Raw genomic sequence first — 18,738 nt, 5'->3', positions numbered from 1 at the left:
ACATAACACTGCACACTAAATAAAGTACAATATTAGTACGAAATACGAATCCCAATATCTCCTCTAAATTTTTCTTTCAATATAAGCCAACACATTTTTTTATGCAATTTAACAAAAATCTGAAAAGTAAATATATTATGCATAACTATTCATTTTACTTATGTTTCAAGTAAATGAGTGATCTCATTCATCAAAAAGGCTAAACTTAAATATGTAGAAAACCTATGTGTTGAAAAAATAAATGTTATGTTCACAAATGATGATTACTGTTTCAGATGTGCACTAACCAGTGAAGGTATGGGGGAGTTCCGGCGCACACAGAGTAAGGTGTGGTGGTCACACTACCCAGAGGATGAGGACGAGGAAATGATGGTATCATCACCATCACTGCTGCCAGGCTGGGGACCCGGGGTTCCTCTGAGCCCAGACCGTGGCAGTCCCAGCAATGGCAGTCACAAGAGCCAGGACTCTGGATTCTCGGATTCTGAAGGTTCATCCCCCCACAACAAACCTTCAGAGAGTCCTGAAGAACAGCAGCAGGAACCGTCCCTCCCAAGAATACTCCCGGATACTCCACTGACGAGGATACCCCGGGTGTGCTTATCGCGATACAAGACCACCCTGACACTCGACAAATGCCTCAACAACACCTGGAATGGAGAGACAGCCGAAACATCAGGACGTTTCTTGAGGTTTAACCAAAGTGAATGTGTCCTTTCTGTGTTTAAAAGTGACTGGGATGGTTCCACTGAACATCTCAACATTGAGGAGGCCAGGACATCGTTTGTGATTGAAAGCGAGGAGGAGTGTGAAAGCAAAGAGTTACCAAAGAATACATCTGTAAGTAATATGGTGGAACCGAGTGAAAACAAAGTAGAGCACAGTGCACATGAAATAACGGAATCGTCAGTCCCTCAGGATTCATCATTAGACAGTAGTATCAGCACTACTGAGAACCAGACTGCCCTGTTTATCCCAAAACCTTCTCTGAATCTCCGGCCAAAGTCTCCCACTTCAGTACTCCCAACAAGTCCTGTATCTTCCAGACCTAACACTCCTTCCAGACTGAGTCCCTCCCGCTTCCTCCTGACTCCCAAGACGTCTCGGCTCTCATCCTGGAACTCAGATCTGGATCTGACAGCAAATCTGGGAGCACCAACTCACTGCTCGACTCCAAAGACCAACCCAATTGAAAGGGTTCAACCTTTAAGCTCCAGATTTGCAAGGAGGCCTGTGAATCTTAATAAACATTTTGAAAGGTATGATTATAATTTTACAGTTTTTTTTTCAGATTTAGTATAATTTGGTATTATACAACTATTTAGTTTAGATTGACAAACAACTAAAGAAAAGTTTTATTCATTAAATTGCATTCAATTTTCCAATTGATCCTTCCTGATCTAATGCTCCAATTCAAGAGTGTTAAAACAAAAAATCCAATAGGAGACAATAAAATTGGACTTTGAATTATTGTACTGTTTTTAGAGTTTAACTCCCATAAACTCAAAAATAAAAAAATCCTTTGTCTCAAAATTCTAAAATGGTAGTACTACGATACTACCATCTTTGGTATGTTATTTTATCTTGTTGATAACACTGGAAGAATCCGCCTGTGCCTTCAAAAGCTTCAGAGTTGATGTAACTGTTCTCAGTCCGCCCCATAGCCCCATAGCCAATGGCGACATGACTGGTTGTTGTTATTGTTGTTGCACTTCCTTGTCCAGTGACATACCTAAGTGATGGCTGAGGCAGTGTTTTGGAACTGGGCCACTGCTACCTCAAGGTCACACTTCAGGTTGTTGACATTCACTTGACCTTTGTCTTCGGCAATATTTTTCTTCCTGAAATGCAAAGTAGAATTTACCATAATGTATTTACAGTTGTCACAAAGTACATTTACTTCCTTTATTAATTATACAGAATTGACAAGACAAATAACTGTTTGCAGTACAGATAAGACAGTTAACCATTCATATAATGCCTGACACATAGCATAAGGATAAAAACAAGCTAATTAATAATTCATTATTGAATGCTTAAATAGAATATTTATTTGTATTAAGCTCTTAAACCAGTGTTTCCTTCAACTTAAATCAAAGCATACTTAAATTATTACATTAACAATTTGTAACACAAGTTAAAAAAAAAATGTAAATAAAGATGTGTTATTTTAAAATCATCATAGATTTTGCACTGATTAATGAAAATGTTCATGTTTTTGTACTATAGTTTTTAAAATTGAAAAATCTATTTTTAGAAACATAAAACTTTATTTATTGTATTAGTGTAAAAAGACAAAATTAATTATTGAACTCTGTACCCATAGGTGGCAGTTAGGATTTGTTGCTTCCACATAGTTCATAATGGTGTCCTTCCTCTTAAACATTTACTACTGAAGGACCTCCAAAATTTATTATTGAAAGGATTTTCACTTTGGTCTGTGGTACCACTCTCACTATTTTTGAATTATGTCAGATTTTGAGCAAAAGAACTTTTGATAAATTAAGTACATAATTCTAATGAATAACAGGAGAATATTTGGGAAAATATCTATAAAAAAAATTATAAGACTATCACAAATTCCAATAAATAACCATAAATTAGTTAAGGAATACAAAATTATATCTATTACAATGTAAAATCAGGTTATACAAGCATTACCACATAAAAAGTGCTGAACAATATTGTGTGTGTGTGTGTGTGTGTGTGTGTGTGTGTGTGTGTGTGTGTGTGTGTGTGTGTGTGTGTGTGTGTGTGTGTTATACTTGTGGTTCACCTTCTTACTTGAAAGACAAGGAAGACAGTGTACACTGGAAAATTCTGCCCAAGATGACTCAGAGCTGTCTGCTAGAGTGTGCACATTGTGTCATCGGTGCTCTGTATAGCAAGTCTAGTAACATGAGACAAGAGTGTCACAGTTCTGCTACTCGGAGCATGATGTCAGGCGTTATCTTGTTCTCTCTCATCATCACCTCTCCTCAGAAATCTGCATCAGCATCGTCTCAGACATCCTCTCCTCTCAGATTGTCTTATCTTTGTCTACATTCCTACTTTCAAATATCTTTTTCAGTTAGTATGAAACATTTAGAAACAATATTGTTTGGAAAAAGCAAAAAATCTACCAAAATAATTTTTAGTTTTTAATTTGTTTTTTCCAATTTCTCAATGAATAAACTCAAAAACTCAGCTCTGAAAACCTCATCTTAACCCATACTAGGTATGACAATAATTATATAATGATAAGGGAAATATGTCATCACAAATATAATACAATATAAAAGTCTTGAAACATATCAATGTCCTTGTGGACATCCATCTTCAGTCGGTAGATGTTAAAATAAAAGAGGTGTTAAATCTGGGTTTAATATCTGTTGATTGAATATGACAAGGTTAAAATATTTCAAAAGTTTAATTGTATTAGCAATATTTTGATAAAATTTGAAACAGAGAGATGGTAATCTTTCTATTATTAATGTTTTTTTAATTATTAATACATTCTCGCAGATCTATATTAAGACCAACAACTCACACTGAGGTTGTGTGCCATAAGGCATCGCCTCAGTGAACGTGTTAAATAAATAACTTGTAGATAAGACATCTTTAGGTATAATCAATCATTAATATTTATTGTATAACTGTTAAATGTTACAAATATGTCCACCTGTTTTTTTCTCGTATAACTTGAAGTTCTGATAAGACCAATAATGTAGCAGTTCGGAGCTGAGCGAAGAGAGGGAACCACCACCTCCTGTACAGCAATGGTGCCGTGAGCTACGATGCGTGTGTGAGCCTGAGTGTATGACCACGTTGCAGAGCAAGTCCTTGACAGCAGACCTGAGTAGACAGGTGACACTCATGGCTGCCACCACGACAGAGGCTGTCCGTACCTTGCAAAACCGCACAAGGCTCATCTCCACTGAGTTCACCAAGCTATACAGGTAATACAGGGATTTGTGCAAGAACAAATATGTTTTATTAATTCATTGTGTTGATTGCTTCTTATCTTTACTACCAAAAGATAATTCTCAGGTAGAAACTCAGCATTATTACTTATTGTACCACCCACAGAAACTACAAGAAAGGAACACAGAAAGAGCTTTTATAATTGCACCTTTCATGTTATAAAAATGGTGACATATAAAGCCATCATAATAAACCAGCTAATTTTTAACTCCTTTAGAGGATTTCAGAGAGGCAAGAAATCCTAATGTTCTTGATTCGAGAGTGCAACTCATCAAGTCTGATCCTCCTGGTTTTGCTGTATGATGCCAATGTAATCTTCAGTGAGAGTACCAGACACACAGTCATTTTCTTCAGAATAAGAGAATCTCTCATCATCTGTTAGGTACGGATGTTAATCCCTCCAGCTTCTTTGGATTTAACACAGTTCAAACAATTTTCACTCCATTACAAAAGTACATTGTGATTATTGTATCAGTAAGTTAAAAGTGACATTCTCCACGGATGCAATAAAAACTCATTAGCTTCTCGCTGTTCCTATCCTCATCATGCTCAGTTGCTATAGTTGGTAGCAGAGCAAGTGTAATTCATTGGAACAAGAGTACCAATACTGACCACAAATGTTAAGCACAACTGTCACTCAATAAGGGTACTCAGGTTTAGGACCAAGCTAAAGGACATGATTAGGGTGCCAGGCTTTGAAACGACTGCTGCAGTACTGTCGGAGTTGTCTCTAAATGACGAGTGTCCAAATCACTAGGAGAGTTTAATAATATAGAGTAGCTATCACCATTTTATAGACTAACTCAGTCAGTAAAACCATTTAGAAACCAAGAGATAAGGTTAAGAAAAAATCCAGCTTAATCCTAAAAAATTACCCGCTAACATTTGCTTGATTTGCTTTGATCCAGCTTACAATCTTTAAATTTATATATATATATATATATATATATATATATATATATATATATATATATATATAAGTGTTGTTTTACTACTTTCAGCTAAATTTTCTTCCCTTTTAAAATTTTTTCCATGCAGTTCATAACAGATTGCAAACAATGTTGTTACAGAAAGGTGGAGCAGGGTCATTTGGAGCATGTGGGACCTCTGGTACAGAGTCTGCTGGGTCATATCAGTGAGCTGTTAGCAGTGACAGAGAGTGACTGTAGCGAGCTGCTAGCAGCTAGCGAAGGGCTGCGGGCTCTAGCGACTGCAGCACAGCCCCAGCAGCCAGCCCTGTCTGAGAGTGTCAGTAGGTTGGGTCTTGCGTTCACTGGGGTTGTCGATGATCTACTTGCCCGCCAGATCAAGGTTTGTGTTTAGAGATTTCATGCAATGTACACAAATTAAAAATGTAAGCATCACTGATTTCATGCAGTGTTGTCTAAAATCTAAAAATACCTGTTTACTTTTAGAGTTCAATAATTAAGAATTTAGCAATAGACAACTGTTGATTTACAAAGTATATCAGTACCATAATTCAGGGTTATTATTTATTATTTGAAGGGAACAGTATAAGAAAAGTCTATAAATGTCTTGTTCCATCAGTTTTGTGGTAAAAGCAGCCTTATTTGTCCAAACCATAATAATAGAAAGAACACGACATTGTCAATCCAGACTCTACACCATGGCATAATATAATAACTATATCCATTAATGAAGTATGTAAATATGCAATATAGTATTTATGACCTTTAGTTTTTAAATGATCATATGTTTTTATGTAAATTAACAGTATAGTTGATCTTAGTGTTTCAAAATTGTTATATGTTTGGATCAAAAAGCTAGTAGTTAAACTTTTTGAATAAAATGTAAACGCAAGATTTTGTATATAGATATAGACTAAACAAAACAATTTTTATGCTTTCAAATTTTCTGTATGCCTGCATGAAGAGTTGGTAGATTATGTTAAAGTTCAAAACAGTATCAAGATGCATATTGTAAAGTAACATTTAGCCTCTTCACAAAGTAATGAGTTGATATAATTTAATTTTAGAATATTTTATTAAACCAGTTTTACTAAGTTTACACAAAGCCAAATGAATGTAGGAAACATTAGACAAAAATAGATGCACACAAATACGTATTCTAAGAAGATATTTAGATCCTTAATATCATTCCTCAGTTTTTAACTGCAAATCAACTTATCTAGTGTAAATTTATATTTGTGGTGGATGTTTTCATGAATGGTAGATATAAAAAGGGCCTATTTAATTAATGCATAATATGGAAAAAATGTAGATAATCAATTTTATCAGGTAATTAAAAATTAATTTTTCATGTTTTATAGTTATAGTATGACTCTACATAGACCCTCAGCTAGCTTTGAAGGGTATGTCTATCAGTGATATATAGCATCAAAAATAAATATTTGGCTTATGGAAGGTTTCACATTGGCCATTAAAAATATAAAGTCTATTGAAGACTATAGAATAGCTAATGTATTTTGTTACACTAGATTACTGACTTGCTTGATAGATATAACAATTTCCAATAACTGCTTAATTATGAGCTTCATCATTATTACTGTATTGTCAGCTTTCCTCGTTCAATTTTCATTATTTGAAGATTTGTTAGTTGAAATTCTCATGAGTCAAAGAAGGTGCTGGAAACCAATTTCTCGTAACAAAAACAGCACTGTGTCACTGACAGAAACGAAGATAACCAAACAGTCAGGACGAGTTTACTGTCATATTTACATAGAATGCCCATTGTGGGCAGTTTTGTCAGCTGCATTGTGGAATATAACTCTTCATATTCCAGTGAGTGACTTTCTACACAATCAAGTTGACCTTTCTCTATTCGTTAGTTTTACGTACATTACAAACCACTGACTTGCTATCAGTAGTAAAACTTAAGGAATTTTTATACACAACTGCTTAAAGTATCAAATATTGCAGAAAAAATGGATCATAATAAAAATTTATTTGTTCATTTAGAGTTATTTTTGAAAGATAAAGCTATGGCACCTGAACATTAAAACATAACTTATATGATGAATAGTTCAGTTAGATCTGTAATTAAATATTTCCAGGAGGGGGGAAGGACAACTCTGTAGTATTTTAAAACCTTTCTTCAGACAAAAATCTTTTATTTGGAAACCCCAAAACTGTAAAGCTTGGATGTTAAAAAAAATTATTAATTTTATTCAAAGTCATGGTAAAGTTCCGATCTTGTTTATTGTTCTTAAGTGAGCAGTTTCTTAATTATTATGTCAAATTAGTGAAGTTTATTCACATTTTAAAATAGAAACATGTAGGAACCAAGGACGTAGCCAGTGAGAGGGTCCAAGGGGTCCAGACCCTCCCAAAATTTAAAATTTTTCAATTACTTTTTTAGTGAACAATTATTACTATTTAAATAATTCAGTATTACTGACATGTACTGCTGAAAGATCGTTCTCAACAAAGAAACGGACCAAGAACTTTTTAAGGAACAAAATGGGGCCTTACTCTCTGTGTACTACGAGAAAATATCAGTTGTCCTCCCCCAAAAAGAAAATATTTTCCTGGCTTCGTTCTTAGTAGGAACATATAAATTATATTCCACTTTGTATGATGACCATCAATATCAAAGTTATAGAAAGAATAATGATTTTATACCAACAACGGCTTCTTTGAAACTCAATAATCTGCTATGCAGTAAACTGTCTGTATTTGGGAAAAATGTAAATTCAGAGCAACTATAACGTTCTTGTTCAGAGTATACCTCTGGACAAAATAGTCTGTTCTCTGGACAAATTATGATTCTCTGTGACCTTTCCATAGCTATTGCATTTATGAAATAGTTGTGAATTGAAATCATTTGTGTAAAAGTAGAAACAGTATTGGAATGTCTTGAGGTTTGAGGAATTCTTTGACTGCACATCACTATTAATTTCTTATTGTGACACAATTGAAAAAATATAAAAATTAGGAAAAAGAAAGCAAATAAAAGGCAAGATTCATAGTACTATTGATCATGAGAGAATCAAGTAATAAAAATTTGAGTTTACATGGTTAGGATAGACTATGATATTAGATAGATATTATCTAATAGGCTTCCTTCTGGTTTAAATTTCCCCTATAAGCAAATTTTGTAATGGGTAGATGTAGCTGACCACCAATTTTACTCAGAATACAAGGTACTGGTTCAGAGGTGGGGTATTTTGACATTATCCAAAGGCCATTATTTTTGGAAATTTTTTTACAGTGTACCTAACAAACTACAATATTAAAAATAACACACTTTATTGATTTACTGTTAAATTTATTTGACTTACTGTTAAAATTAGTTGTAATGAAAATTTACTCTTGTTTTCTGCCTCCCAAAAGGAAGCAATGTTGACAAGGAAGCCTCTCTGTCCGTTTCTACTATTTTTTATTAGGCTACACAGATACAAATAGTGGTAGGATTATATCGGTGGGTTATAAGTAGGTAAATACATATGTTTGTAGCACAAATATAAAAAGCTAACAAGTGCTCATGTGATCTGAGCTTCAATTTAGAGGGCCTTGAAATCTCGAGGGATGTTTTGCTTTTTTAACCAGAAGCATGAAAGCATCAAAGCCTGTAGTGATGGCCAAAATCATTTGCGATTGGTACTTTTCCAACCTTATGAATATTTGGATGATCTTGGACGTGATCTGAGGTCGGGAAAATACCAATTGGAAATGTTACTGACCATTAGTGCAGGCTTTGGTAGTCCGTATTCTGTCCTTTCTAATAATATAGTTTTTTAGGTCTCCGGTAAGACTCTTCCAAAAATATTGACATCAGGGTAATACCAAAGTACCCACAGATGTCTTGCTAGAAAAGTACTAAGCTCTCCAGTTTCTCTCTAGCCACTCTCCAGGACCATGCCTTCCAGATGTGATACCTCAGGATAATATAAGAACTTTATACACTTAGAAAACACTTTGCAGTCAAAAAATTGCACTCTAATTATTAAAGTATTTGGAAAATAATTATAGTTCTGTACTTAACAACAGTGAAACTGTTTCCAGTTGCTGGTAGGTGTGCTGGAGGAGCCATCATCAAGTCTAGCCCTTCTGTCCGCCCTGTCCGCACTCTCAGGCCTAGGTCTGGAGGCTCCTCACCTGGGTGAGCTAATGTCTCGCTGCGCGGGGATCCGAGCCCTACTCGTTGTCTGTATAGACTCTCGGTCCACCTCTATCAGAACTGCTGCCCTCCGCATCCTTGCCACCGTCTGTTGCTCCAGTCTCACCATACGTCAGTTTGAGCAGGTCAGCAACCACTAATATTGTCCACAGAGAGTTTAAGTTGTAGAATACAAAGTTACCGATTCACATACACCTTTCAATGTTTCTTGGGAAATTGTCAACAATATATTTTTTCATTTCATCTTGTGTGATGAAGTTAGACCAATAACTAGAACTCTATAATTCCTTAATAGTAATACTGTCTTTTCAGATTTTCAATGATGCTAATGTGAGTCAAAAGAAGTTCAGAAAATTACAAATGTTCTAACGCAATGGAAACTGTTATAATATAATTTAGTAGAAATATTTCATATCACACAGTGTTCTTGTACAGTACTTGATAGTAACAAGTTTTAATGTTAGTGAAAGTAAAATTTTAAGGACTGTGTCAAGTTTTCCATGTTTTAAACTCTACATAGATCTTAAGTGATTAGCTATAGATTTGTATTTTAAGACAATTATGTGAATTAAGTAGGTAACAGCATATAATGGGTGCTATAAAAGGTTTAGTCTTGTAATATTTTGTGTCCCAGCATAAGTGAAATTTTGAACATACTTTTAAGGCCACAGTTAAAACCATTTTTATAAGATAAAGAGTCTAGATAACCTCTGTAGCCTTCTTGTTATCTATAAGATCAACTGGTCCTTTGAAAAGATCATTAATTTGTTACACAACGGTAACTAAAACCAAGGGACTTAATGTATACCCTGAACCACTTGAGCGAATTAGTGTAACCATTTCAGCTATTACGATTGACTCTAAATTTTCATAATTTTTGGTCCAAGTAATACCATACCCTCCATCATACAAATCCAGGCAGATTACTTTGTATGATCCAACTGACATTGGTTAGCAGATATCTGACTGGGGCAAGAGTAGAAGGTAGCTGTACCTCATCACTTCACACCTTACTATGGCACAAGTATTAGCCAAAACCGAAGATCAAAATTGCATACAATGAAACAGAACATTTTAGGCTCAATATATTGGTAAAACGGTGGAAGATTATTTTCATCATCAATCAGACTCCTAGTAGTGGCAACTGTTAAGGACTCTATACCACCCAAGAATTTGAGAAATATACTAGAACAATTACAACATCATTCATTTAGATTTCACATTTGATCCTGAACTAGCTGCTGAGTATTCACTCTGTTACAGGGTGGTGGGGTAGAGATAATCTCAGACATCATAGCGGACGAGAAGAGGCCAGAGACGGAGGTGACAGAAGCAGTGTCGGTGCTGGCTCAGGTGACAGCCCCCTGGGTGGAGGACAACCACTCGGTACAGGGGCTCACGGAGCAGCTCACTGTCCTGGTAGCCGCACTCACACGTGAGTACATCCACCTGTCACATTCCTGTAAGGGAGGGTGTGGATATGCTCTATTAATACTGCTGTTGAGTTCTGCGACATTGGCATGAAAGTTTTGAAATAACTGCAATGTCTTTCATGAATAAGTTAGCCTAATTTGATGAATTTTTCACGATGGCATTTATTTTATTATACCAAGTATTTAATATATACTCTTTCCATTTTTGGACTTGGATCAGGAAACAAGATGATTCCTGTTAACATTCAATCACATCATAATCCACTCAGAGGTGGATTTGAAGATTTGCCGCCCCTGGGCTAGCCACAATTTGCTGCCCTCCCCCCCACACCAACCATGTAGACTTACCTTGATACCGTGGTAGGTGGCAGTGAGGCGGCCACGCTAATCTTATAATAAAACTCAAATAAAATAGGTTTAATTGTCAACATTGAAGTTACACTTCTTATAGTTGCAGTTATTGTTTTTGCCATAAAATTTAAATTGTCACAACATTTACCAACTGGAAAATTACTGAAAAATCGTGAAAAGAAATTCGACAAATTTCTGTTGGATTAAGGACAATCAAATTAAAGAAGATTATATGTAGGAATTACAAAACAATAACTTCACTCTGATTATAATAATACTCAGATTTAGGATTTAGGTAATCTAAAATTGATTATTTTGTAATTTGCACATATTTAATTAGAAATTTAAATAATAAAAAGGAAGCGTCCCGGAACATACCATATTTTATTAATGTTAGAAATATGAAATAAATGGAATATATTAAGTGAATGATTTGTTTATATTTCTAATTTACAAATTTTTAAGTTTACAAATTTATTACAAGTAGATTTTTATATATTTTTAACTTTTGGAATAATTTATTTTTTTCCATTTTTACCAAAATTTGCCACCCCCTGAATTCTGCCACCCTGGGCTATAGCCCATCACAAATGGTGGAGCTAGATACAACATACACGTGAAGCAGCTGTGGAACTGGTGATCTTGTTCAATCAGCAATCAGTACAATTTTGTGTGCAGGCCTGGTGAACAATACAACTAGCAGCCCCACTCTGCTGCTGACTGCTGCTGCTCTCTGCCACCTCAGCCTGCTGGAGCCCCAGTGTGTCTGGAAGCTGCTAGAGTGCACGACAGCCGGTACCTTGCTGCTAGCAGTTCGTCGCCAGGGCCCCCAGGCATCTGTCTTTCTCATGGTTAGTGGAACATAATATACTGTTTCTGAGTATAAAGATTTAATTTAAGTTGTAAAAAACTTCAAGTACTCAAAGAAATTTGTATGCATACCTAAATATGTAAATTACTGCCCTAAAATAGTTTATCAAGAACACGTTTATACCTTTAGAGTAATGGAATGTTTATACTCAGACTGGTTTTTTCAATTTTACCGGAGATCGGGCCATCCCCGCCACACTTGTATAGGAGCAGGTGGTGGGACATGATATGGCCCGCCAAAGCTGAGGACGGCCCTATTTATACTATAGGAAAAAAACTTTTAGTATTTGGTCTCAGCATTCTTTACGGTATAACCTACCAAATATAATTTTCTTAACTTGATGGTTTTCAAGAACTTGGAAAAAACATTGAGAACTGTTTGTATTTTTATTTATTATAGTATAAGATAAATTAGAGTACCATTGAAACAAAAATACGCTTTGATTAAAAACGTTGCAGTAATTATTATGCCCATATGCCTTGATTATGAGTTACATTAACAGACACACAACATTTCGAGAAATGCTGTTTGTCTTCATCAGGTGCTTAAATCATATGGTTAAAGATGCAAGGAAGTAAACAATACAGAACATGACGATAAACAGGACAAAGTCTGATTATTAATCATGACTTGTGACAATAATCAGTTTTGCATCAAAAGCAATCGAATATACCTATAACCAGTAACACAATCTGCATATATCCCAAATGTATACTTATTGCATCATGTAGCTGTAGTCCATTACTGTTATGTTTCTATGTTGCACAGGCTCGTACTCAGACTGGATTTTGCAACAAACTAAATTAATCTTGTCGAATCGATTTAAATTATATATTTATATCATAACTCTTACTTAAAAAACTACAGTATAGTTTATTCCTGATTTGCAACAAATTGTAATCATTGGTGTAATTATAATAAAATTGAAAAAGAAAACTTTAGAAAAGCTGAGTTAGAACTAACAGAGATACAAGTCTACACGTGTTGGTTGTACAGGAGCAAGCAGCAGGTCTGATAGCCAATATGGCCGCAGTCCCTGAAGCTCGACCCCATCTGGCAGAGCACCGAGCCATGGTGGCACTCCTGTGTTTCCTGCAAGTCCGCCACTCTCCTCTCCAGCGAGCAGCAGAGATTACCGCAGCAGAGCGATTACAACACAAGTCTGCAATCGCACTCTCCAGGTCTGTTGTGTTTTTATTTCAATATCCATTGTTTAAAGGTTAATAGGCCTTTTTTATATCCAGAAAAACTATACAAACAAACTATAATGATTGATGAAAAAAAACGAAAATATCAATGCAAATTTATGCATTTATTTTAAATTGTGAGACTGCAACTTTCAGTTACTTTAAAATGTCATAGTGATTATTAGAACAGGAAACTGATCAAATATAACTTGGCAAAACAAATCAAACATAAACATGAAAACGTAACATTACATCAATTAGTTACCATTACCACATATATTTTACCATAAAAACATATTGTATGACAAATCTGTTATTCCTTACTACTGTAATATGGGACAAAGCAAAAGTACTTTATTGTAATTTTAAAAACTTATTAAGTATTCTCATAAGTTTATATATGTGGTGTGTGTGCTTTGTATCTGTTTTTGATTTTGATTTATGGTTTTCATTTCTTTTAGATGCATTCACCTATTCTAAAGAATAAACATATTTAAAGTTGAAATAATGTGTTCTTTGTTTCTTTGCAGTCTATTATCTTTATAATTTTAAAATATTTTACTCATCATTTCTCCATTTTAATTGTACTTGAACACAATACCAATAATAAATTGTACAACTATAAAAAATATATTGTTTCTCATTCTTAAAGAATTGGCTTTGGCACAGCAAGGAATGGATACTTGTTAAGTGCCAAATTTAGATGGTTTCAATAATTTATGTGGTTATTACAAAGGTATTTACAAAACAAAACAATAGAGTTGACAAGAATATACAAAAGTTTAAAACTTTCAAAACAAATCTTTATTATAATGAATGTAATAAAATTATATTTTACAGAGATCTGTTGACAGAAAGATCTCACTTGTGGAGAAGATCGTTATTGAATTGTAAAATTTGACATCAGCAATCTTGGACTGAATGTCAGCCTTCGGTTCAAATTGCAAATTTGTAATGCATGTACACGCACGCTGTTTCATGATTGGCATGTGGCCAGTTTAGACACTCAGTACTTGTGCAGGACCTAAGTGGAGATAATATTAGTTCAAAATTTACAGCATATAAATTGGTGGCATACTATTTTGTTGTCTAAACTGTAATATATTTCATTTTTAAATAAAGCATTATAAGTAACTATAAAAAAATTTTAAGCATATTTGTGCTCAAACTTAGATACTTGTAAAGTGCCTGTAAACATTTACTGAAAATACTAATACCATCTTAAATCTAGCTATGTAAAAATGTGTATAACTCTTTCACCAGTGGAAAACGTATTTGAATAATTTTTAAAAGTTGATGAAAAGCAATGATTGTCAAGATTGATTGAGATTTAACATATGTTTACAGGTTATGTAGTGACCCCAGTGTTGCAGCTCAGGTGGTCGATCTCCAAGGCGTGAACAGACTTGTCCGGTTATGTAAGGAGGAGAAGGAGAGGAACCATAGTGACGGTGTCTTGGTGGCCTGTCTGGTAAGTTCACTCAAACACTATTGTGACTAGTAATTAAGAGGAGTAAAAGTAGTAAGTAGGTGTAATTCAAGTAGCTGACAAAAGTTAATAAGTATAATAAACATAGCCATCAAGAGAGAATAATATTTTAAAGTTGTACCAGCCTAACGTAAACAATTACTAAGCAACAAGTTAAATTTTTGTCATCTTTTTTTATGAATGATGGAAATAATCTAAGATCCTGTACATAGTCCTAAAAGTACCTTTGCGCCTCCCTCATTTTTTAACCCTCAAATCAATAAGATTAGGCTCCTGTTCTCTGATATCCTTTGGGCTCAAGAGATGAGCTTCTAGTAATTTTTCCTGGTTTTACAAATATCAGAATAATTTAGCCATATCTAAGCTTAGATAAAGGAGACTTGACAACCCTTCAGCATATGGAGGGATACACATTTTTGATTTCCTGAGCCCTGAGGTCTTCCTCCAAATCTCGGATCTGACAGTCTTTTCCAAGACATTGCTCTCATCTTGCCATTAGCTGTTAGAATAGCATTTTATTTTAGAGGTACAGTAATTTATTTAGTGGTAGAGAACATAACTTTTGTTAATGCTTTTATCAGCAGGAAATTTCACACCTGCAGGTAAAAGATTATGTACATCACCAAGGCATGTTAAGAAATGAAGAAGCATTAATTTTATAATAGTATTTTATACTTTAAATGTATTAAATGTTCATGGCAATCCATTTTTACATTAAAATATTTAACCTACTAACAATACCAATAATGCAACTATCAGTAAATGATAACTATTAAAATAATTTTAGCACAGTCAAATAAAAAAGAAATACTCTCTGTTTACAACAAAATGAAAAAGTGTAAGACAATAGACAATAGACAATAGACAAGTGTATATAAGTTGCTTCAGCAATAGAAATAACACATCATGAAATATTGTTGTATGAGTGATATCATTACCAACTTAATCACGATAAATGTTTAAATTTTTGCAGACACCAATATAATGAGAAAATTTAACTAATACATTAAAAAATGAATTTATATTATTAATGAAAGTCAACTTATAGTCAACTAATTTTCATTGTTAAAAAAAAAAAACAAACAAAATCAAGGATTGCACCATTATAACATCAGAAATCAACCCTTTCAATTCCCCATACACTGATTAAAACTATTTGAACAGGGTCCTTGTTATTCGCTCTCAAAATCTATAATAAATTGCCTCCAAATCTAAAGAGGGAGAATTCCATAAATGCATTTAAAACTTCCCTAAAATGCTACGTCATTAACTGGGCATACTATTTAGTTGATGAATACTTACACGAATAACAGTTGTTTACAAGTATTTATTATTGAGTTTTTAGACTAAGGTCACTGAGCTTTGCAAATATGTAACTATTTCTTGATTGGTTTAACTAAACTTAGTTTATTTTTAAATGTTGACAATTCACATGTTTATCTTTAGCTAAGCTGAAAATTATAAACCTATGTGAAGCTTATAATAAATAAAATTAAATAAGCCGTTGTTAGACAAGGTTGAACTATTACTAATAATTGTTGCCTGTTTCAGGCGGCATTGCGCAAGATCGTTGCCAATTGCGGCACGAAGGTGGTGGACGAGTTAAACGCCCGTGAACTCATCGAACCTCGTCTGCTGGACTCGTTTTTGCTGTACTCTTCACGGCAGGAGAGCTACGTGTGAGCTGCAGTACACAGTTCGGGTTACAGTCACATTGTTCGGGCCGCTCGACTGTGCACACATGTTTCTTTCCTGAATTGACACCTTTGTAACTTGAGTTGTTTCTACTAATTCCTGATATCGCTTGACTTATTCATTCTACCCTGAAGTATAGATTACAGACCGGTTGTTTTGCTACAGATAGATATCAAAACTAGTCTAGTATGGATTGCTATTCAAATGGAATTATTCTTAGTGAATATTTTAAATCCAGCAATACTATTCAATTTAATATTTAAAATGTTATTTTATACTATATTTTACTAATTTTTATTGCAGTTTTAATTATGTTATGTAACCATGATTACTTAATATAACTTTTATTAATATTAAAGTTTTGCTACCTAAGGAAAGTATGTTTTATCTAGGACAATAGTAATACAGTAATCTTAGTCATCATATAATGGGTTGGAAATAAATTTTAATTAAATTTCTTATGCTCAAAGAAACATATCTTATTAGTTTTTTTTTGGGGGGGGGGAGGAGGGCACCAGGAAATTGACATTATGGGTTTAAATGGTTTTAACTTATTTTTAGCCATTATGAATATATTTTATAGTGCTGCTCCAATAAGTAGACCAAATTGTGGAGGTTTTTCCATTATTGAAGACAAAGTGATATTCTGAAGCATTTATATAGCATGTGATTTCACTAAAAGATTTTGGTTAAATTAATATAAATTCTCCAACAGACCAGTAACCCTCTTAAGAGGGCATAAAACCATATAACTCCTAAATGCTAGAAGCAGAGCTTGATCAGTCCTCATGTTCAGAGATAGCTATCTTAGAAAGGTTCAGAACCTGCTTGACTAAATGCGATGTTGACAAGCCAAAAATGTTAATCTTGGATACATAACAAGTTTAAATTTAACGAGAAAGGAAAGTTTAAGCTCTGCGTCCAAGGCATGTGAAAGGTTTCAGGTGGTTTCGTAATACGTTGTGCGGTCTGGACAGCTAAGATTTGTAAGGTTTCAAAATTAATATCGATTTTAGAGAGAAAATATGTATGATCTCTTATCAACCTAAAAATCTTTCAGAAATTGATTATTTTACAGGCAATAACGTTTTACTGTTGTCATTTTCTTATCTTTATTATAACTGTATTCATATTCTGTTCCCAAATAACTGATAATAATACAACAAAACAATATGTTGCTGCAACATTTTAGGAGAAGAAATGTTGTAAAAACAAACTTCAAAACAGAGTATATTAATGTTAAAAATTTAATTTGAAACTTTTGTAGTAGTTAACGATTATTTTGAGTGTGCTCTCTGCATTAAAATTTTTGTTTAAATACAATAAATTGAAACAAGTATTTTAACCTGTTATATTCTCTTATTTTTCTGTATAAATACTATCATAGTATTCACAAAGTTTATATCTTGTGAGAATATCTAAAAATATAATTTTATATGTTCCAAAATATGAACATACAAAAAAATAAAAGTAATAATTATTTTGTAATAAGCATAGAACCACCAATACTCCAAAGGTTTTAAAGTGTATCTTGTTTTCAGTTACAGGTAAATTAGTCTTTATCTGTTTTCTGATTTATTTCGTTAATGTACATTATGTATAAATGTATATTATGTAACAATGAAATTATAGTGCCTTCTCTTCTGTTTCTGTCTTTCTTGGCAGCCATGACATTGATTTTCCATAATTCTATGTTTATATATACAGTATATAACGTATAATTTGGTAAAATTATAAGAAATGTGTGTAAATTTATTAGAAAAGTTTTAGTATTATGTAAATTGAGAAATTGTATAAAATATTAAGAGTGTGATGTTTAAGGTGGCATTATGAATTACAGAACAGTGCAAGCAAATTAAATAGGCCTGAAAATGTGGTTTATTTTTAATAATTTTGCCATTTTCATCTATATCATCTCAATTAATATTATTAATTACATTAATAATACTCAATTGTAATTATATGTTATACTAAGTTTCATGACAGATGTCCAGAAATTAAAGAATGGTTCTAGCTACTTCATTCCAATTTTTATCAAATTGCCAATTATATTTTATTGCCATGTTAGCTGTCATTAATTTGTTTTATTAATGATTATTTAATATGTTAAACATATTAACTTTTATGTCTCAAAAGTCATATTTAAAATTGCTATGAAGTTTCTGTTAGTAATCATGTTAGCTCAATGAAAGCATTACCATGAGACACTCAAAGAAGAGATTTCGATTAGTGTAAGCTGTTATAATTTCTGTAAAACAGCTTAAAAATTAAATTTCACTGAATTATATTGGTATGAAAATAATAATAAATTTATCCTCTGTAGGGTTGGAACTCTTCCTCGACCTTTACTTGAGTTTTAAAGCAATAATATTCCATAATGTCATTTTTAGGATTTTGCAACTAAGCATAATAGCAATACAGGTTGTACCTGAATTTATATGAAAACCTGTAGTAATCTAGAGTTCAAAATAAACCGTTTTAGTTCTGCAACTTTTTCCAAAAATGCAACCTAGTGCTCTCCAATGTTAAATTTGTATTTTCTTAGCCATAGTATGCAACCAAACCGGTATTTAGTTAGAGGTTTCAAGTTTATGCTAGTTGAAGTTTCAACTCTATGGCAGCACAAGGACAAGAATGTAAAGGACTTTC

At 33.5% G+C, this 18,738-nt stretch overlaps 1 protein-coding gene across 2 annotated transcripts in view; it reads left to right on the top strand.

Moving 5' to 3' along the window:
* Positions 1-18,315, top strand: part of LOC124357831 (protein inscuteable homolog) — an 85,843-nt gene extending 67,528 nt beyond the window's left edge. The window contains exons 2-10 of one of the 2 annotated variants that reach the window (XM_046809895.1): positions 276-1,259; positions 3,714-3,938; positions 5,034-5,274; positions 8,949-9,188; positions 10,327-10,498; positions 11,526-11,698; positions 12,715-12,899; positions 14,253-14,376; positions 15,946-18,315. In XM_046809895.1, the coding sequence (XP_046665851.1) occupies positions 298-1,259; positions 3,714-3,938; positions 5,034-5,274; positions 8,949-9,188; positions 10,327-10,498; positions 11,526-11,698; positions 12,715-12,899; positions 14,253-14,376; positions 15,946-16,077 (2,454 nt within the window). In that variant the 5' untranslated portion in view covers positions 276-297 and the 3' untranslated portion in view covers positions 16,078-18,315. Of the gene's footprint in view, positions 1-275; positions 1,260-3,710; positions 3,939-5,033; positions 5,275-8,948; positions 9,189-10,326; positions 10,499-11,525; positions 11,699-12,714; positions 12,900-14,252; positions 14,377-15,945 lie in introns of both variants that reach the window. The other variant, XM_046809894.1, reaches the window with a different exon arrangement.
* The last annotated feature ends 423 nt before the right edge of the window (positions 18,316-18,738 follow it).

The sequence above is a fragment of the Homalodisca vitripennis genome, chromosome 3 (genome assembly GCF_021130785.1).
Source record: "Homalodisca vitripennis isolate AUS2020 chromosome 3, UT_GWSS_2.1, whole genome shotgun sequence".
Classification (NCBI taxonomy): Eukaryota; Metazoa; Arthropoda; class Insecta; order Hemiptera; family Cicadellidae; genus Homalodisca; species Homalodisca vitripennis.
Note: the sequence above shows the minus strand (reverse complement) of the source record. Positions and strands in the feature narration are given on the sequence as shown.